This window comes from Elaeis guineensis, chromosome 10, assembly GCF_000442705.2.
Source record: "Elaeis guineensis isolate ETL-2024a chromosome 10, EG11, whole genome shotgun sequence".
NCBI classification, from domain to species: domain Eukaryota; kingdom Viridiplantae; phylum Streptophyta; class Magnoliopsida; order Arecales; family Arecaceae; genus Elaeis; species Elaeis guineensis.
This window is the reverse complement of record NC_026002.2, coordinates 37986526-38008008: the sequence shown is the minus strand read 5'-3', so window position 1 is coordinate 38008008 and position 21483 is coordinate 37986526. Positions and strand designations below refer to the sequence as shown.

The 21483-nt window shown below is 36.6% G+C and overlaps 1 protein-coding gene across 1 annotated transcript in view; it reads left to right on the top strand.

Annotated features, from left to right (window-relative positions):
* The first annotated feature begins 1159 nt into the window (after positions 1-1159).
* Positions 1160-21483, top strand: part of LOC105052416 (protein MOR1-like) — a 34697-nt gene continuing 14373 nt past the window's right edge. The window contains exons 1-21 of the mRNA XM_073245111.1: positions 1160-1575; positions 1801-1906; positions 2006-2129; positions 6088-6167; positions 6271-6448; positions 6526-6590; positions 9608-9690; positions 9773-9858; positions 9998-10111; positions 10509-10628; positions 10933-11035; positions 12666-12802; positions 12930-12995; positions 13096-13213; positions 13309-13349; positions 14339-14410; positions 14514-14618; positions 14825-14930; positions 18527-18639; positions 19432-19519; positions 21311-21411. Coding sequence (XP_073101212.1) covers positions 1413-1575; positions 1801-1906; positions 2006-2129; positions 6088-6167; positions 6271-6448; positions 6526-6590; positions 9608-9690; positions 9773-9858; positions 9998-10111; positions 10509-10628; positions 10933-11035; positions 12666-12802; positions 12930-12995; positions 13096-13213; positions 13309-13349; positions 14339-14410; positions 14514-14618; positions 14825-14930; positions 18527-18639; positions 19432-19519; positions 21311-21411 — 2169 coding nt within the window. The 5' untranslated portion in view covers positions 1160-1412. The remainder of the gene's footprint in view (positions 1576-1800; positions 1907-2005; positions 2130-6087; positions 6168-6270; positions 6449-6525; positions 6591-9607; positions 9691-9772; positions 9859-9997; positions 10112-10508; positions 10629-10932; positions 11036-12665; positions 12803-12929; positions 12996-13095; positions 13214-13308; positions 13350-14338; positions 14411-14513; positions 14619-14824; positions 14931-18526; positions 18640-19431; positions 19520-21310; positions 21412-21483) is intronic.

The window sequence follows — 21483 nt, the reverse complement described above, 5'->3', positions numbered from 1 at the left end:
CCAACTCTCCGTCGTCTGTCACCGGGAACGAACACCTGCAAGACAACGTTTGCACTGATCGGATTTATGTCCGGTGGGGATCCTCCGATACTTAAGTTAGAGAGGAAAGCTGGTGAACAGTAGATGTCAATATTCAAAGTAGCAGAGTTCTGGCTAGAAGTGGCTTACCAACCCTGTTTTTCTTACCTCTTTTTATAGACAAGGTTCTTGTAACCATCGGATGTGGTCCCGTATTTTATGGCGCTAAATTATTAGACCATAATCACGTAGTGGGTCATTAATTTCTCAATTATGGCGTCGTGATGTGCGGCCGGTAACCGTTCATGATGGTTAAGGCATATTGAGCAGATTAGCCAACTGTATGTCGATAGTAGATATGATCGTCAGTTGGTGATTATGCTGTATCGTCAGTCATTGGTCATAAGTCGATGATATTTGTTCAATCGATTGATGAAGAGTCGGAGTTATCAGTTCGATCGATATATTATTGAAGTTGTACATTCGATCGATCGATTATTACTGAATCAAAATCGATCAGTCGAAGATATACATTCGGTCGGTTATTGTCGAGTCAAAATAGTTAAGGTTAAAATTGAAATCGATTTTAATAATAAATAATATTTTTTATTTTATAATTAATTTTTTAAAAATAAAAAGAATTAAAGACAAAAGCAGAAAGCCAGGATCAAAAAAAGCTATCCATCCCACGGTACGGAAAGGAAGAGTACACTAATAAATCATCATCATTGCGGCATTACCAGAACAGCTCAAGTAGGAGAACAATCACTATTAAAGATCACGTGCAACGCTCGTGCCGGGTACCGGGATCAATAGATAATCCGTAAAGTCGCTGCTGTTTCTCTCCTGGCTGTCGGAAGCCTCCGCCCGACCCAACCACGCCTTGGCATCTGGCAACAGAAAACAAAAACAGACATCACCATTTTGAATTCTTTCAAACGAATCAAACCCTTTTCGGCCCCGTACCTGGGCCGACACTCCCCTTGACGCCGTCAGCCCGTCCCCCTCTCGCACGCTCCCTTTCCCACGTGCCACACCCTAACGCCGACCCCTAACCTACCATCTCTCACGTGCCAACCCAAACAAGTCTCCGGTTTCACCTCCCTCCCCTAGTCCCCTCCCCAACCCCCACCCCACCCCACCCCACACCCTCCCTCTCTATTTTCCTCAAATCCCCCCTCCCCTCGCGTCCGAAAAGGAAAAAAAAAAATCCATTCCTAATTTTTCATTCTCTCCACTCGCCGGCGGAGCGAGAGAGATCCCAAGACGAAGACAAGGCGTCTCTTTTTCTGCGATCGGATCCACCGCCCGAAGGGCATTTCTGGTGTAGATTGTTGTATATATAGAGAGAGAAAGAGAGAGGAAGAAGAGGAAGGAGGGCGGCGGCGGCGGCCATGGCGACGGAGGACGAGAAGTTGCTGAAGGAGGCCAAGAAGCTTCCGTGGGACGAGCGGCTCTTTCACAAGAACTGGAAGGTCCGGAACGACGCCAACATCGACCTCGCCGCCCTCTGCGGGTCCATCTCCGATCCCAAGGATCCCCGGCTCCGCGACTTTGGTACGCCCCCGATCCGATCCCCACCCGGTTCCTTACCCATTTCCCTCGACAAATCACCCTTTGATCCTCGCGATCCAGGGATCGGTTCGATTGGACCGACGAACACCGGTTTTTGGACAGGAATATCTTTCTCAATTTAAATGTTTTTTGCGTTTTAGCTGTTGACTGGATCTGAGCCAGAAGTTGCTAATTTTCTTGGTTTCTGGTTTTTGGTGTTGGGATTAGCGCCGTTGTTTAAGAAGACGGTGGCGGATTCGAATGCTCCTGTACAGGAGAAGGCTCTGGATGCCTTAATTGCGTTCTTACAGGCCGCGGATGCTGATGTTGGGAGGTATGGTCGCTGCCCGTCTTGCGGCATTGGCTGTTGTAGCATTTGGGCTTTTGTTGCAAATGGTTACGATTGTTTGTTGGATGGATTTTGTCAATGCAGGTATGCGAAGGAAGTATGCGATGCGATTGTTGCCAAATGCCTCACGGGTAGACCCAAGACTGTCGAGAAATCTCAGGCGGCGTTCCTCTTATGGGTGGAGCTGGAGGCGGCAGATGCTTTCTTGGTAAGAAGATAATAGCATCCATGAACCCAGAACCCGCTTCTTTTTTCTTTCCCTAAAAAATAATTTATCCATTTATCCATTTTCTTTCCCCATGAAGAAGCATTACTCTTAATTCAACATACCTGATGTTTCCTCCATGATTGACGATACAATGACGAACGTGCACCATGAAATGCCCTTGCAGCACTGAGTTGATTGTTAGATTCTTCTGAAAAGGATCAGTTGCTTTTGATACTCTTTTTCCCCACATACAATTTCCGGTCATTAGTGAATCATCACACCTTTTCCGTTCCTTGCTGTAGGGTTTTAATTTTAAGAACACAGAATAGTTTGAATTTAAAATGTGGAGGGGCGTTGCCTTGCTGAGAGCCCTGCTAGGAGAAGTATGCTACCCACTACCAAGAATTACTTTCTGAGTTTGGGAGGAATGAGTCACTTATTTTTGGGGGTTTGAATGTGTTGTCCATGATAAATGATATTGATAAGTTGAACCGTCTGCTATCATGATTTAGCGGATGTTTGTGCATGTTGTAGTGCTTGACTTATGTGTATAAGGCATATATGTGTTGGTGGGGAACTGCGACACATGCTTTACCATGCATGCCAATGGGTCTGATATATATATATATATATTGGTTTCTATGTGGAACCCAATATTGATAAGATAATGTTGTAAAGTCAGCTTGTTCAAATTTCCAGTGGAGAATAATGTTTTTGCTTTTAAAAATCTTCTGCTTTCATGGCTGTGATGCCTTACAATGATCGTGCAATGATGGTAATATTTTCTAGGCACCTACTGGAAGATATTTAAACCTACAGAAAAGTTTCTTAATTTGGATTACCAACCTCTTATCTACAGTTCACTCCTCTTTTACCAGTAGTATCTGCTTTTCAATGATTTTCAATGCATTATTAATACAGCCACCCACTATAACCAAATATAGAAATAATAACCTTGTATTGTTGGTATGTCGATGTAATCCTAGTGGTGATTACTTGTGAATAACTATTTCTCTCTTGAATTCAGATCTGAATTTAGGTCTGAATTATATTCAATGTTCGACCTCTTGCTCCATGAAAATTGAAAATCGGCCTTGTATTGTAGGTCCACTGATGTAATTCTGGTGGTGATTACTGGTGAATAAACAACTTTGCTGTTGAATTTGGATCTGAATTTAGGTCTGAACTTTATTTAATTTTCGACCCTTTGCTTCATTAATATTGAAAATCAGACTTGAATCTGTTCTAAGTCAATGAAAATGATTACTGCTGTAGTTCAATTCTAAATCTGTTCATGATCTGGTTATAGCTGTAAATAACTGTGAAAAGGATGTAATTTTTTCAAAGGAACAAGAAAATTTAAAGTGGAGGAAACAAAAGAAGTAGAGAAGAAGGATAAAAGGAAGAAAGAAAGTGGAGAAGGGAAAAAGACCTGCAGCTTCCTTTTTTGGGGTCAATAATCATGCCATTATCATTTTTTTAAAAGAAATAAATAAACTCAACCTAATCGGCTACTTGCTAAAGCTTGTAACGAGCTTTACCAGTTAAAAGTGTTACCTCAACTAGGACATTTCAATTACAATATAAGTCAGAGCTTAAGCAGTCAACCTCTAGGTTTTAAATCTTATGGGACAAAGATGTCCCGATTTCTCCATGGAACGGGATACTCCGCCGTCCCGTCTCATCCAGATAATAGTCTTGGTCATGCATCCTGGTATATAATATCCATCTTTCTCCCTTTCTTCTTTCCTTTCTATCGTTCCTTTTTTTCCTCCTTCTTTTCTTTCTTCTCCTCTATCTTCCTTTTGTTCCTTTCTTTTTCCCCTTTTTTGTTCTCCCTTTGTTTCTCTTTTTTTCATCTTCGTTCTGTTCATATTTTTTTCTTTTCTTCATCTTTCCTTCCTTTCCTTCTTTTCTCTTTCTTTTTCTTTCTCGTGTATATGGGTTTCGATTTTCGGAGCTCATCCCAATCTTGTTTTCTCATAGCAGCAGGACAGGATGGCTGGGACGTTCCCCATCTTGCTAGGTCACAAAACCTTGGTCAACCTAAACCTAGATAAAAGTGTAGCCTACTACTCTTCAACTCCCAAGGTGTCTTATAAGTAATAAAATGACCGATCAGCTGATGCTCATAATAAGAGATCTGATTAACCTGTTTTTCATACTTAATATTGAGCATAAATGCAATTCTCTGATTAAGATATAATTCTCAGCCAAATCAGGGAATACAACCATACAGTTGGCCATCCTGTTGGATTTTGTGAGGACTCAAAAATAAGAAGCAAATCAGCTGATTAAATTGAACCCTTTTATTGAATGGTTTGCTCTTTATCAGATTGCAATGAGGACACCTTAAAGGGACACTCTGCAGTCCAATTGCTAAGCTAAATGACTAGCTGGCCACTAATTTTATCCTATTTGAGACAAAAGTGACTATTAAAAGGGGAAGCAAAGTCAGACCATTTTCCTGACATTATTGGTGTTTGAAAACTCTTCTAAGTACACCAAAAGCTTCTGAAGATGAAACTGAAAGAAAATCCTGACAACACTAAAGCCCAAGAAACGGTTGATAAGGTCTTTATGGTTGGCTGCTTCTTTCATCAGTATTGACCGGCTATACTATCTCTCCTAGATGTTCCTTTACTTTATTTGCACTATTAAGGGATTGTATTATCACAAAGCAACATTGTATTATAGCTTTCCTAACTTTTCCTTCTATTTTTTCCCAATATGATGTGGATGTGGAAAATAAGGCTAAAGAACTTATAATTTTTGTAAACATATATCGGTATAAGTGATTAAAGATTTAGGCTATATGCATTCCTGTTATTTGTGCATATAAATATCTGTCCCCTGATTTTTATTTTTTTTTCCCTTTGTGTTTGGCACTCATATGCATGCCATCATTTTTGGTATGTCTACATGTCAAACATTTCATTGCCTTTGACTCAGATTTTAAATGGGTCGAGCGTGCTTTGGAGCTCAGGTCCTTATTTCGATCATGAGAGTGAAAATACATGAATTATGTCAGATTGGTTGGTTTGGCTCATGTTTGTTAGCTCTTTTATGGTTGTTCTGTTACTTTGTAATTGATTATTTTCTTCTCATTGCAATCATCTTAATGAGAGTCGATATAGGATCTTTGATCCCAGCAAAATAAGGTACTGAAAAGTGAAACACCTGATGAGAGGCACCTCAGCTCACATCTCGTCCCCATGTCCTGTTCTTTCTTCACATTCGGCTTGAAACACCACCAGTTTTCTACTTTGTCTCAGGACACCCAAATTACTTACTGTTGAATTTATTATCTTATGGGTCTTGTACTTACTTTCAGTTATGAACGCGTTTGTTCTTCATGCGTGTTATTGGAGTTCATCATTAAGTAGTGATGGTTCAGGTCAAGTTGAGGTGTCTAGGACAGGTTGCATCAGGATGGAATGGGCATGTTGAGTATTCCAGGATAAGTTGGTTGTGCTTGGTCATAGTAATTGACTTGTCAGATGGTTTGGTGCAGTAGTTCACAGTAATGTTCTCTAAATAGAGTCCATCAATGGGGGTACATATTGCAAAATGAGAGTTTGTTACATCCACCCGGGACCTTGGTGATACTTCTCCATTTAGAAAAGTGGAAAGAGGGTATGTTATTGAGTGTAATATCTATACTATCTAATTTATCTGATATACTTGTTACAATTGGAAAATGTGTGTGCGCGCAAGTGAGAGAGAGATGGAGAGAGTTCATTGTAGAATGCAGCTATAAAAGATATTCAGTCAATTGACTGCAATATATTCATATGGTGAGTGATAAGTTTTGAAGTGCTGTCATAGGTCGTTGGTAGTCAGTGGACTGATATCTAGTGGGTGAGTGGTCTAATTGCTAGTAACCATATGTTATAGATGCAATTTTTGTCTCTTTTTGTTGCAAGACAATCTTATTCAGATGACACTGTGATTTCAGGAAGCCATGGAGAAAGCTATAAAAAATAAAGTTGCAAAAGCGGTTGTACCAGCTATTGATGTTATGTTTCAAGCTCTTAGGTCTGCATTTATTTTCTCTACTGATTGAGGTTTCATTTTGCCGATTTCATCATTAACAATAATCTAATTCTGCCATTCCTATGTCAACTCTTCCTTTGTCAAGTGAATTTGGGGCCAAGGTTGTTCCACCCAAGAAGATTTTGAAAATGCTTCCTGAACTTTTTGATCACCAAGATCAGAATGTTCGTGCATCTTCCAAAGGGCTGACACTTGAACTATGTCGTTGGATTGGAAAGGAACCAGTAAAATCAATCTTGTTTGAGAAAATGCGAGATACCATGGTGAGAATTTTTTCCATTCTAGCATCATGAATTATGTTTTGTACCGTAGCTGAACCACTCTCTCTATTTGTCTGAAGAAAAAAGAGCTGGAGGCAGAAGTTGCCAATGTCACTGGGATTGCTAAGCCAACTCGCAAGATAAGGTAAATTTGTCTCAATTTTTTGCTATTTAATACATTTTTGTTTCTATATCTTTTCTTCTGTGGCCATCTGTTTTCTGGGAGCTGAAGCACATGTTAATGGGTGGGTAGCATATTGTAACAGGTTCTAAGGTGCAGTTTGATTTATCAATAGCAGGGGAATTGGGGGTTTTGTCCCTCTTTTTCTACCGAACACATCAAGTGTACCTTACAATAGCAGAGGGATTGTAGTTCTCATAACTTGCTTATTTTAGGATAGTTGATGGATGCTGGCTTCATAAGAAGCGGTAGCCTGAACAAGGCTTATCATTGGTTTAATCTGTGTCTGTCACTTGATTTACCTTTGGTCCACTTTAAAACAATGTTGCTTAAATCCAGCTGTCCAGGTTATTTTAAGTTACCATTGCTTTGTCCAAAAACTTGCAACTAAACAAAATTCAAGTTAATTGCCAGAGCCTGGAAAAAACAATACCAAGTGGGTTAAAACAAGTACATCAATCCTGTGCCCACCAACCAATCTTAACCAAGAAGTTATGATGTTCTTTATGGTGTAGTTAAAAAGCATATATCAGCAGAATATGTGCAGTTGAAATTTTCTATTAAAAAGCGGCATATTAGCAGAATGCTTTAAAGAAGTTTTTAAAGTATTGTTTCATGCAAAAGTTCTTCACATGTTATGCAACTCAACATATTCATGGAAGAAAATCATTATAATATGCTACATCTTTTACATTGAAATTATAAACTTACAATTTGATTATTTTACATGGAAAGACAAATACTGATTCAGATGATTGCCAATAGAATATGAAGATTTTGTGTGATGTGTTATATCGTTGATTTTAGATAATTGACTTATGCACTTCTTTAAAGTATTGTTTTATGTAGAAGTTCTTCACATGGTATTCCGTATCAGTCCGAACCGGCTGGTACATCCTGTATCATATCGTATCGGTGGGGAACCCCGTAGTATATCGTACCGGTGGGGAACCGGTTCAATTCAAGCTGGTTTTTCAAAAAAATGGCCCAAACCGGTGGGTTCGGTACGGTATTGGTTCGAACCGTCCGATACTGAGCAGTTTGGTCCGGTACGATACTAGTTCGGCTTGGTTTTCTTTTTTTTTTTTCCATTGGATGTGATTTTTTTTAAATTTTTTGTCGTCGGTACGGTCCAGTACGATATGGTACGATACTGTATCAATCAAAAATCAGTACGGGCCTCGGTATCGGTTCCTGAAACCTTAGTTCTTCACATGTTATGCAACCCAACTTATTCATGGAAGAAAATCATTATGCTATGCCGCATCTTTTACATTGAAATTATAAACTTATAATTTGATTATTTTACATTGAAAGACAAGTACTGATTCAGATGATTACCAATAGAATATGAAGATTTTGTGTGATGTGGTATATCATTGATTTTAGATAATTGACATATGCACTTCTTTAAAGTATTGTTTTATGTGGAAGTTCTTCACATGTTATGCAACTCAACTTATTAATGGAAGAAAATCATTATGCTATGCCACATCTTTTACATTGAAATTATAAACTTACAATTTGATTATTTTACATTGAAAGACAAATACTGGTTTAGATGATTACCAATAGAATATGAAGATTTTGTGTGATGTGGTATATCATTGATTTTAGATAATTGATGTATGCACTTCTTTAAAGTATTGTTTTATGTAGAAGTTCTTCACATGTTATGCAACCCAACTTATTCATGGAAGAAAATCATTATACTATGCCACATTGCCACATCATTTACATTGATATTATAAATTTGCAATTTGATTATTATACATTGAAAGACAAACACTGATTCAGATGATTACCAATAGAATATGAAGATTTTGTGTGATGTGGTATATCACTGATTTTAGATAATTGGCTTATGCTATTAAAATTTTTTATTGTTTTGTATTGCTGAATGTGAACTATAGATTAAGGATGAGAAGCATCTAGATTCTATTTGTCTTGGACTTTTTGGAGAATTGATCCTCTTATGTATCTGCACTGATCTGCAGCAGCTAACAATTTTCTGTATGTTTTATAGGTTACAGAAGATGTGAAATATCTGTAAAATGGCTATATAAGATGGGTTCATATTAAATGCTTTTAGACCAAATGCTGATTAAATATCTTCATGGAGTTGGCTATATTCTGGTGGTTGATTGTTGTATTAAGTTAGCTCTCACCATTCTAGTTTAATCATTCAAGATATTATGGGAAATCTTGAATTTTGTATAACGGTAAACTTAAACAAATATTAGTATCTTCGAAAGAATATTTTACTGTGTTATATAGGCGTTTAACATGTATGATTTTGTAAAACTGGATCTTAAATCTCCTATCTAGTTTGTTCATGGGCTGGGCCAAGTGGCCGGAAGTCCTGACCTAATAAAGGGTCCTGTGTTCTGGTTTTAGGCCCTAAAGCCCATTGGCTTTGAAAGTTAGGAAACCTGAATTGTCTTGGCCCAAGCCAGATCTTAATTTGTGTGAAAAAACGAATGGGGCTTGACTTATTCCCAGCAGGGTCTGAAAAAATAGCCAGGTGTAGGTTGGGCTTGGGTCTCCCCTGAGGCAAGGTCATGCTCAGGCCCTAGGGCCCTACCTTCTAATCCCTAGGCTATATTCAGGTCTAGGCCCACCCTCCTGATATCCCCAAAAACTAGATTTGTTGGCAAGTTCATATGATCTGGTGGTTATACGCACAAATTATAGATGAAAATTATTATTAGTAATGAGAACTATGGAGCATCAAAATCTTGTTCTGCATGTTCTTGTCAGTTTTTGCATGTGTGTTTTTTCTCAGTATGCCAAACATGCATGTTTGGTTGGACTACTTTAAAAATTCAAGGTGCTCCTTGATTCTCTTTGTAGGTTTTCTTCTATAGCCTTTTGAGTTCCCTTTTTACCTCAAGTTGTAAACTGAACTTTGAGAAGAAATGATATGAAGAAGTAAGCCAATATATTGACATGTGATTAATATTCTGGCAATTTTGTATCAGATGTGAGCAAGACAAAGAACCGGAGCAAGAAGTTGTTACTGAAGCTGTGGGTGCTGTTGCTTCTGATGAATCTTTGGTTGATGGTAGTGAAAATTTCTATATAAATGCATATTCCATTCTTAGCGATCTGTTTATATTATATAGCTGATGGAAATTTACTTTCAGCTCCCCATGAAATAGATGAATACGAACTTGTTGACCCTGTCGATATCTTGACGCCTTTGGAAAAATCTGGATTTTGGGATGGAGTGGTTAGTGCTGTTCACAATGTTTTTGTGCCCTCTTTGTTCTTGTCACTATCCTTTTGTTCAATATCTGGTTTATGAGAATGCACCAGGGCTGCTTTATAATATGTCCCTAAAGTAATAATTTGTTACTGATTATTTTTAGAAAGCGACTAAATGGTCTGAAAGGAGGGATGCTGTTGCAGAGCTTACCAAGCTTGCTTCAACAAAAAGAATTGCTCCTGGTGATTTTACAGAGATCTGTCGGACACTCAAGAAGGTAGATTTACTTTCACTTTATTTCAAGATAATCATCTGACACGTGGACTGCCAATTAGATAAAGACATCTGTTTTTACTTTTTTTTTTTTGATAAATATCTTATAAATTATCCATAGCCTGCTTTAATGCATAAATATTGACACATCATTTAATATAATTGTAAGATTTTATAGATGATTCTTCTGCTGGTTGTTTAGAGCTACTGTTCATGATACCCTGTCATGTCTGACAAGTAGAAATGTTTTTACCCCTTGCATTTGTGATTCAAATAGTTGGAAATGAGGCCTGTGAAAGTTATCATGGCTTTGTCTATGTAATGCAAGAATGATATATGACTTGTTAATTGTAGTTGATTGCATACAAATAAAGGATCCTCATGGTGAAAATGGGTTGCAGCTTGTTACAGATGTGAATCTAGCTGTTTCGATAGAAGCTATTCAAGCAATAGGGAATCTGGCTAGAGGTCTAAGAAATCATTTTGCTGCAAGCTCACGCTTTCTACTGCCTCTACTACTTGTAAGTAATATTAAAGTCTCATACTGCTCTTTTTTGCTCGTGTCATTGAATGCAACCATTTGTCGATTGTTGAGCTGTGTGCTGTATATTCTGCCGGCTACCAGCCATAAAGTATTGGATATCATAAGGGCTTTTCCCACCCACTGATGGTGGGAATGCTATAGTATTAGCTTTATTTTTTGGAGTAGCATGAAAGTTATAATTTTTTCTTCATGATGTGTTCTTGTTACATTTAAACTCTGTTTACTGTCGCATATTGTATCATGTGTCATGACTTGTGCTTATGCCCTTTCACTCTGAACAGGAAAAGTTGAAGGAGAAAAAACCAGCTTTGATGGAAGCTCTTACTCATACCCTACAAGCAATGCACAAGTCAGGGTGCTTGACTCTTGGTGATGTTATAGAGGGTGAGTTTTATCCTAGGTAGCAGATACCATGTATCACCTATTACTATTTAGTGTGTACAAGCAAATTATGTATTTTAGCTTTAAAAAAATGCAACTATCATGCATCTACCATTTAGTACCTAGCATGGTCTATCTGATGATACTTGACACTCATTGATTTAGATTAATACATTGACTACCAAATAGATGTTCAAATGGTTTGGAAAGTGCACTGTAGATTGAACACTTTATTGTACACCTGCTTGGAAATCAGTATAGATGATTCTTATATAAATAACTACATATTATATACTATGAATTCTCCTGTATATGCTTTGCTTTTACCAATAAGCATCATTAGAAATACATGCTATACAATATGAACTACCTCAAACCAAAAACTAACATTTAAGTGAATTTGTGTTAGTAGTTAAACTAGTATAAGAGACGGGGTTAACATGTGATGGTTTGACAATATGCAATGCAAGCTAGCTTCCTTGAAAGGATGTTTGCAACTGTTCTAGGTTCATTATTCTCTGAAAAATTGTTGTGGGGTCATAGGAGTGGGGGGGACTGTAAGGATTTGAATGTGACAGATGATGAAAGGACAGTCTTTATGAGATTGGCCTTGGTTGGTAACCGCATATCATTGGTACATTATGATAACTATATATGGTTACCAACAAAGATCTTTTAATTATATTTATCTCTGTCACAAGTGCAACACTTGGATTATAACATTTATCATGAAAACCTCTGGTGAGAGGAATGGTTGTTCTGGGAGGCCACAGAGGTGGGCATTGAAGGTGAATTGGACGTATGGGAGTTTGAGGTTATTCAAAAGTTAATGTCACATGGCATTGTCTTTCAAGAGAATGTAACATCATTTTTCCTTCTTCTTTTTTTTTCATATTCATTTTTGGATATCTGTATTGATTGAGATAAGACAATAATCATCATCTGTTATAATAGGGAATGTAACAAGATTTCTTGGTATATGCTCCCATTTTTAAAGATCGAGATGCATTGTGGTATTATTCTTGGAGTGGTAGGGCAGAAGTGGATTATGTGGGGAGAGTTTTAAAAACAGATTTGCTTATTCTGCTTTTGGTATGGAAGGTTACTTTAGGGATGGATAACATTTGAAATTAATGACGCATATATTATTGGATCTAATTCATGCAACCATACTGTGAATTTACTTGTTGAAAGACTTAAATATTGCCACATGGTTTCACCTTCTTGTAGGATTATGACTTGTGTAGACATTTTCTTTTGTTGCTTATCCAGTGAGTTGCCTAATGTTAATCCAGTCCCTTTTCCTTACAATTTTATGGTGTGCTGGTGGTAATGACTATTATTAATGTGATATTCTAGACCCAAGTTTTAACATGCTTCGCAAGTCAAATTTCATCCAACTGTAGATACAGCAGAGTACATTTTCCCCCTTATATGAGATAAACTTCTACCTCCTGCATCTTTAGATTAAAATCTCTTAGGACATTTTCTATCTTGAAATTTTGCTTTAACCTTGAAATTCTTTATTATATTTTTTTTGGATGCATGTGGAACTCTGAATCTTAATTGGATCAATCCTTTGGACACATTTTTAGTAGCTGTTTAAATCTTAGTTGATTACTCATTGTTGTAGATGTTAAAGTGGCTGTGAAAAATAAGGTTCCACTTGTGCGCTCATTAACATTAAACTGGGTCACATTTTGTATCGAGACAAGTACTAAAGCTGTTGTTCTTAAGCTGCACAAGGATTATGTACCTATCTGCATGGAGGTAAGCAAATACCAATACCCCTACTCTGTGCTTGATGTCTTATACTTTTATTGGAGATATGTAGTATGGTCTGTTGGTGCATGTGTATATATTGCATATTTTTGATGTCTCTATTGAATGTTTGTAGTGCTTGAGTGATGGCACCCCGGAAGTGAGAGATGCCTCTTTTGCTGCTTTGGCAGCTATAGCTAAGGTAGTTACAAATAAGAAGTGCCTCTTGTTTCACATGTAAGATAGCTACTTTCTTCAGCAAGTATGAACATTCAGTGATGTTTTAATTCTTGCTATTGTAGATGGTTGGTATGAGACCTTTGGAAAAATCATTAGAAAAACTTGATGATGTGAGGAAAAAGAAGCTATCAGAAATGATTGGAAGTACCAGTGGTGGTCCGGTTACTAGTTCCGGATCAGGTCTGAAATTTCAACAGCATATTTTTGTAGCTTATCTTTATCAACACTTCAGAAAATGTTTTGTTTTGCCCTGATGATAGTTTGCTTGATGCCAGCTCTGGTCTCAACTTCAAGTGGAAATATTTCTGGTCATGAGGTGAGTTTATGTTTTTCCCCCACTTGACACGTCTTCTTTCCTAGACACCTTATGTTGATATTGGTAACTGTTCTTGTTTCTATCTAATATATCTTAAAGAAATTTTTCTTATCCATTCTACTCTACAAGATTCTATAAAGAAGTTTGTTCATTAGGATAAAAGTTTTCATGGTGGAAATTGGTTAGATTAGCAGAAAACCGGAACATTTGGGCCAAAAGAAAAGCACATTGCATATTCTGTTGGAAATGTTCTGGAGCTGAAAATAACTTAATGATGAAATATTTCTCAAAGGAAAAAAAAAACAAAAATAAGAAAACTATTGCAATTGGAGAAAATGATAGTAATTTACAATACTATTACTAGGCAAACCATTTCCCATTTTACAAAATGAAATGAGGCAATAATCATGTAGATGATTGGTAATGATACCTGAAACAACATTCTTTTGGGCTGAACCATTAAAACTGCTTTAAGATTTTGTCAACTGCAGTTGTTCATCAGTGTTATGCTTTCTCTGAGTATTCCTCCACTGAAAAGATACATCCTGTTTTGCCGGGCCTGTTAATTGCATGCCTGATTCTTTTACTTTAAGTGAAGGTCACTTCTCTTTTTGCTATTTATTTTGTACTTTTATGGAGATCTGTGGTACATTTGATATAGATATTGCACTGGTTCATGTTAGTTTTGTGCTGAAATATATGGAAAGTTAGATGAGCCTTCTTGCTTTTGCTTTCTAAATTGTCATATTATACTTTAAATTGAAGATTATTCAGATAATTATATACATTATATTGACTTGTTAGCAACTCCTTATCCTTTTCTAGGCTTTCTGTTGTTATCGATGCTCATTGAGTTTTTCAATCCATTTCATTATCATAAATGATCATTATTACAATGGGTGCTGGACAAATCTGTTTATTTTATTTATTTATTTCATATTTACTCCTACGGGAACTAAAATTGCTCTTTTTTTTTATATTATCTGAAGGCTGCTGATAGTTCATTTGTGAGAAGATCTGCAGCAAGCATGCTTACAGGAAAGAAGCCTGCCCAAGCAGCTGTGAGTTGCAATGTTTACTTTATTACACCAATATGCGGAAAAAATCACATTTGCTTAGTCTTAGCTTTTGTCTGATCGATTTAATATATAAATTCTTATTCAGTCAACTACCAAGAAAAATGGCTCAGTCAAATCAGGTGCTGTGAAAAAGGCTGATGGAGCTGGACAGTCAAAGGCTTTAGGATCAGTTGAGACTGAAGATGTTGAGGTTAGTTGCTGATTAGAAACTGAATCTTTGACTTGTTAAATTAATGAAAGATCTTCTATACTTGGTAGAATATAGTAATGCAATGCTAATGAAAGCAAATAGTTTGAGAGAAAATCAGATTACTTTCTTATTTTTATGTGGGTTGCTGTTATTTTTAGATGGTCCTTTGAATGGCACATCATACTGTTTCAAAATCTTGTTTGCAGCCAGCTGATATGAGTCTGGAAGAAATTGAAGGAAAATTGAGTTCTGTTATAAAGCCTGATACGATTTCTCAATTAAAGAGTGGTGTTTGGAAAGAACGCCTTGAAGGTTTCTTTTTATGCTCCATGACACATCTGTTTAACTTTTTGTTGCTGGTTTTAATATTGTCTTGGATTGCATCAGGAATTAACTGTAGTTTGATTTGGTCTTTTTTTTTTTTTTTTGGCTTCTCTTGGTCAGCATTATTTTGTAGAATTACTGGATTGTGTTGAAGTTAGTTTTAGTTGGCAACTTCTTTTATTATGCTTTTTTCTTCAGAAAAGTTTAAGTCTTAAACTTGTGCTCACCAAGATTTTATGTTCCAGCGGGATGGAGGGTGTTTTGGCTATTCCATCCTGTTCCTATGTGAAAATGGGATCGGGCTAGGGTTGGGACTCCGAAACCCATCTATGCGGGGAGAGAAGAAGGAGGAAAGAAAAAAAGGAAGACGAAAGGTAAAAAGTAAAAGGAAAGAAGAAAAAAATTAAAAAAAAGGATGGAAGGGAGAAGAAAAAGAAAGGAAGGAGAAAGAAGAAAAAAGAAAAAAGAAAGAAAGGAAGGAATAAGAAAAAGAAAGAAAAAGGAAAGAAAAGAAAGTAAGGTAGAAGAAAAAGAAAGAGAAGAACAAGAAATATAAAAAAAAAGGAAAGAAGAAGGAGAGTGAGATGGAGAATATCTACTGCGATGCATGACCGGGACAAGATAGGATAGTGGGGAGTCCAGTTCCATAAAGATACCAGGATACCTCCATCCCGTGAGGTTTAAAACCTTGGTGTTTATTATTCTTCTTATGCTTCATTTGTTGTGTGCGCAACTAGTTGTCTATCATCTTCTCATTTGATGCAAAACCAGAACAGACTATCTTGACTCTTTCTGTAGAGTTGATAAGTATCAGGTGGCTCATCCTTTTTTTTTTAAATTTTTTTTATTTGACAGTGCTGTGTGGCATTGTTTATTAAAACTTTAAATGCTTATCAAGAAAGCAATGCCTTTGGACTTTTGGTTGGTGCTGGACATACACCTTTATTGATGCGTAGATACTTATGGAGAAGATATAGACTATAGAACAATGCCATCTGTTGGATGCTGCAATCTTTAAAAAGCCAAAACTGTCATGGCCATTTTCAGCTAGACTAAAAGAAAGAGGTGTGACTCTTAGAGGATGGTTGATGCAATTATTTGTGTAACTCATAGAGGATGATTTTGATGCAATTATTTGAAGTTAAACTTGACCTCGATCATTGTTGCCATGGTAAGACTAGGAATTGCACAATCATGATTTGTTTAAAAATTTTATTACAGCGAAGCTCCTTATTCTCTGGTTGTGTGGGATTTAAGACAGAATGAGGCAGAGACATTTTCTCAAACAGGCTTTCTGTGGCTGCTAGGCAGCACATCATTATAGAAAAATCCAAGTAAACTACCCTGTGGAGTTGTCAAAGGACATCTATTCTCTGCAATCTTCATGATTGTGTACTTCAAATCAAGGTGGTGTCTGCTTCTGCTAGAGTTTCAACTGCTGCTAGATGTGTCTTTTTAAAGGAGATTCTGGAATATTATTAATGAGATTTTAAGAAGACTTAAATTGTACATTGAGATACTAAGGGAGAAAGAATTATTCGGCTGGTTGAGGGTGTCACATTTTAATATCTAACATAGTGCCAATGAGGCTGTGGTTTGGAATTTGTTTGTGGACTATTACTTTGTACCTTCATCTTAGACTTCCATTCATCGTAGACTGTAGTTTTTTCTCCTTTTCTTGATTATTATTTTTTTTTTCTTTCAGTTGGCACATCCCAGTTTTCTTGCTACACCTGACTCTTAAAATTTACCAGATGGCATAATATTTAAACGTTGATTGTTGCCTTTGAGGATGGATATGGGCACTTTGGGTTGCCAGTGAACTCTTTAGGTCAGCCTTCTTTATTGAAGGCCCTTTTTTCCCAAAATAGATGGTAAAAAGCTATGAGGGACATGAATGTGTAATGATTTGTTGTTCCAATGCCGTTGATAATTAAGTTATTGGAAAATAATTTAGAACAATATCTGATTTTTTTCCTTATAGATGTGATAAATTGGTTGAATGTTGTGGAACTTTCTTATGTGAAGCATTGTAGAAGTTTACAAGGGACAGTAGACTATGCTGCTTCCTTTTTGTTTACTCATAATTAAGTTATATTGGTTGATTTGCTTATTTTCTCCTGTTACTATTTTATAAGTAATTGAGGTTGTCACAGAATTTAGGAGGGTGTAGGTTTGATGAAATATTGATATTATCAGTATATTAAAAGGGTGACATGATCTTTGTGGCACTCGGAGGGCTCTTCATGTTTCTCAAATCTTTGGTTCCAATTTATGAAGATTGACTTCATTATTGAAATTTTATGCTTTGAATGTCAATCCTCAGTCCATTAAAAAAGTAATCGGATAAAATTTTTAAACAAGATTTGTGATAAATTCTAGTGTACTGATCCAACAAGAAACCAGAATACAGAAATACAGGTGACTATTAATGGGATAAAAAGTTTCGATGAACGACAATGAGTATACAATTCCTATGACTGTATTTTATATAGCATCACGTTGACATTGGAATGCAGATGATACAAGTTTGATATGTGAATTTGATGTTAGCACTAGTGGAAGAAAGAATTTGCAGGGATAAATCAGTGCATTTAGATGTTGCAATCAAGTGTTTCTGACCCCATTTTTTAACAATGTCATCTTTACTTCCATGATATGGTGTGGGTCATTATTGATTTGCAATCAAGGGTTTCTGACCCCAATTTTTAACAATTTCATCTTTACTTCCATGATATGGTGTGGGACATTAGTGATTGGTGTGCGCAGTGCATGTATTTATGTTATGGAATATGGATGGATATATATAATATGTATGGATGTATGTGCATATTTATTTATATACATATTCATGCCTGTTTTTATGTGTGTGTCTTTAATTATTTTGGCTTCATTAGAACTTAAGATCTACTTAACACATGTAACATATTTCGCTAATGTTATACTAATTAAGTTAATGAAGTCTGGGCTTTTGGGATAAGAGGAGTTCCAACCCTCTGTTTTTTAGAAAAATCTGCACAGACATGTCGATAAAGCAGGTGAAGTTACATAGTTGAATTGTTGGCAAAATGATTGTTTCCGCACGTGCATTACCTATTACTCGTTGTGTAGAAATTGTGGGTTTCTGTAACAATATGTAGGATTGGATCCTTCCATCTTCTTTTGTGCTTCATTTTTTTTCCTTGGGGCACTTATTTTCTAGAATAAGGCCTACTTTCAAGAGAGGTTAGGAAATTGCTATGACTGATTAATTTTTCAGTCTCTCTCTCTCTCCCCCCCTCCCTCCCTCCCTCTCTCTGTGTGCGCGCGTGCGTGCGTGCGTGGGTGCATGCTTGTGCAGGCGCACATTTTGGATTTAAACTATTTATGCATAGTTGGATGGTATGGAGAAATTTGGAAATTTGTTTCATACAAAGGAGTAGCATTTACTGTTTAATTTTCTATTTTGACTTTCCTATTAATATATACATGGTAATTGTAAACTTCTAGAAAAAAAGTATATAATGCTTTTTCTTAAATTTACTTTCCTAGCTCGTGATCTTAAGAACACTAAAGAAGGTACCTTTTTTTTTTTTTTGTGACAGCTATTGGCTTGCTAAAGCAGGAAGTTGAAAATCTTGGAGATCTCGATCAGTATGCTGAAATTTTGATTCGTTTATTGTGCGCTGTTCCTGGATGGGGCGAAAAGAATGTACAGGTATTGCACTTTGTTGTTCTTCTTCTTATTATTATTATTATAGAAGTAGGATTATTGGAAGCCTACCTAAAAATCAGGGCAAGGGTGGGAACAAGCTGAAATCTGTTATGTCCACATTTTACCAACTGAACCATTGGGCACCCTTTTCTTGTACATGAATTGGGAATAACTATATATATATATATATATATATATATATATACACACACACACACACACACACACATACATACATACATACATATATGTGTGTGTGTGTGTGTATGTATATATGTATATATATATATATATGTGTGTGTGTGTGTGTATATACATATATATATGTGTGTATATATATGTGTGTGTGTGTGTGTGTGTGTGTGTGTGTATATATGTGTATATGTGTGTGTGTGTGTGTGTGTGTGTGTGTGTGTGTATATATGTGTGTGTGTGTGTGTGTGTGTGTGTATATATATGTGTGTGTGTGTGTGCACACACACACACACACATATACACATATATACACATACATATACACATATATGCATATACATATATACATATATATATGTGTGTGTGTGTATTTATATATATATATATATACGTATATACATGTATATACGTATATACGTATGTGTATTTATATATATATGTATATGTGTATATATATATGTGTGTGTGTATATGTATATACACATGCATATATATATATATATATATATATATATATATATATGTATATATACATATGTGCATGCATATATGTATGTCTTTCACATGACATGCCATTTGAAGTTTTATTCATTGGAATAGGTTCAACAACAAGTCATCGAGCTTATCACATACATAGCTTCAACTGTGAAACGCTTTCCAAAACGATGCGTTGTGCTGTGTCTTCAAGGTATGCATTTGCTGATAAAATTTTCATAGTTATTCTTCACAAGTATATGTGCTTATGTGTACATATTATTATGTTTACATATGTACATAAATATATACATATAATTGTTAAGTAACCACAAGACACTAGAAGCTTAAGTTGTCAGGAAAAGGATCAATAATGTATATAAGGCCTTAACTTCCCCCTCACGTGCATCTTGAACCATGCATGTGAAGGCATAAACGACTCAAGAGTGACTCAAGATAGGAAGAAGTCAAGAATGACTGAACAGGGAATGAATCAAGAGAAGAAAAGAAGATAGTTAATGGATGGATTGAAGGAAAATTGGTTAAAAGAGGATGTGGACCCATGACCTTTTGATCTAATACCATGTTAACTAACCGCTAAAGCCTAAATGCTTATGCTGTTAGCTAATGGGTCCTCAATAGATATCAGGTCTTAACGATAATTATGTTTATCTATACACACACACATATATGAATATAATTATATATAGTGAAACTAGAAATGATGAATTAAGAAAGGAGTATATTAAGGACCTGTTGGAGTTGCACAAAAAGAACAGTGATGGAGAACTGGTTGAGATGGTTTGTGCATGTGTAATGAAGATATTGGTGGCTCTAGTGAGAAGAAATACATTAATTTTTGTTGGATGATGTAGGAGGGGAAGACCTAAGCTGACATGCATGACAGCCGTAGGAAAATATATGGAGAAACTTGAATGATGTCTGTGGTGGCCCTAACTAAAAAGTATTTGATGAATGAAGATCTGTAAAGCCAGCCCCAAACAGTTGGGATAATGCTTAATGGTTATGGTTATGTAAATGGGTCAAATCAGGTTGGATCAACTTCTACTCTCAAGGCCCGGCCTGCCTGACATGAGCCCGACTAACCTGCCAATGGATGACTGTCACTTGAACGGTTGAACCTATTGTCACTCAGGTCAATGAGACTGATCAGGACCTGACTTGGGTAAGGAGGAATAGAGGATAGGGGAAGAAGATTAGTGAAAGAGAGGAGAAATGTGGGCAGCCAGCTGAGAAAAGAAGATAGCTAGTGAATGGTGGTGAATTTCGATGAGAGACATGATAAGCTGCTGCAGGGAAGCAGTCTGTAGTGGGGTGATGGATGGTGGACTGCTGCAGGCTGCAGGTATGTGGCAGGATGGGTTGTTGAGGAGAAGAGAGTGCAGAAGGATGGAGTGTAGGAAGAAAGGTTGGGGAAGATGAGGAGCATGGGGGCAAGGAGAAGGAGAGGATGAGGAGAGGGAAGGGAGTCAGGCAGTGGAGAGATTGGAAGAGGGTAGGAATTATGCTTCGAAGTTTTGATTTTATATTATATGCTGTACATGTATAAGTATGTTGTCAAATTATGCATTATGACTAGAAGGATTGGATCGTTGCAACCTAACCCCAACCTGCCAATTGATCAACATTTTCTGGACCCAAATCTGACCCTTGGAACAAACATTTTGGGTACTGCCAGGTCAGGTTTATTGGGTTCTTGTCAAAATTGCCAACCGTATATACTAGGTGAGATATTTTGGTGGCTTTAACATAGCTTATTATGAGATGCTTATCTTAACAAAGTTATTCTAAATTTCCCTGTACTTGTTAAATACATCATAAAAATTTGAAATAGTAACATATTATAGCAACACTTTACAACTTGTTCTTGTCTTTTCTATGTGGAGTATTGCTGAAGGTTGGGTTCTGCATATATTGTCTTTTGATTTCATTGAGTTGGAATTTATGAAGACCAATGTTTCTGAGACATACTTCATTTTGACAGGCATAGGTGAAAGGGTGGCTGATATCAAAACACGTGCCCATGCAATGAAGTGCCTTACTACTTTCTCCGAGGCAGTTGGTCCAGGATTTATTTTTGATAGAGTAAGCAGAGATGAGATTATGGTTTAGTTTCCTTATTGCTTTTATATTAAGTATGCTGTTTTATATATTTGG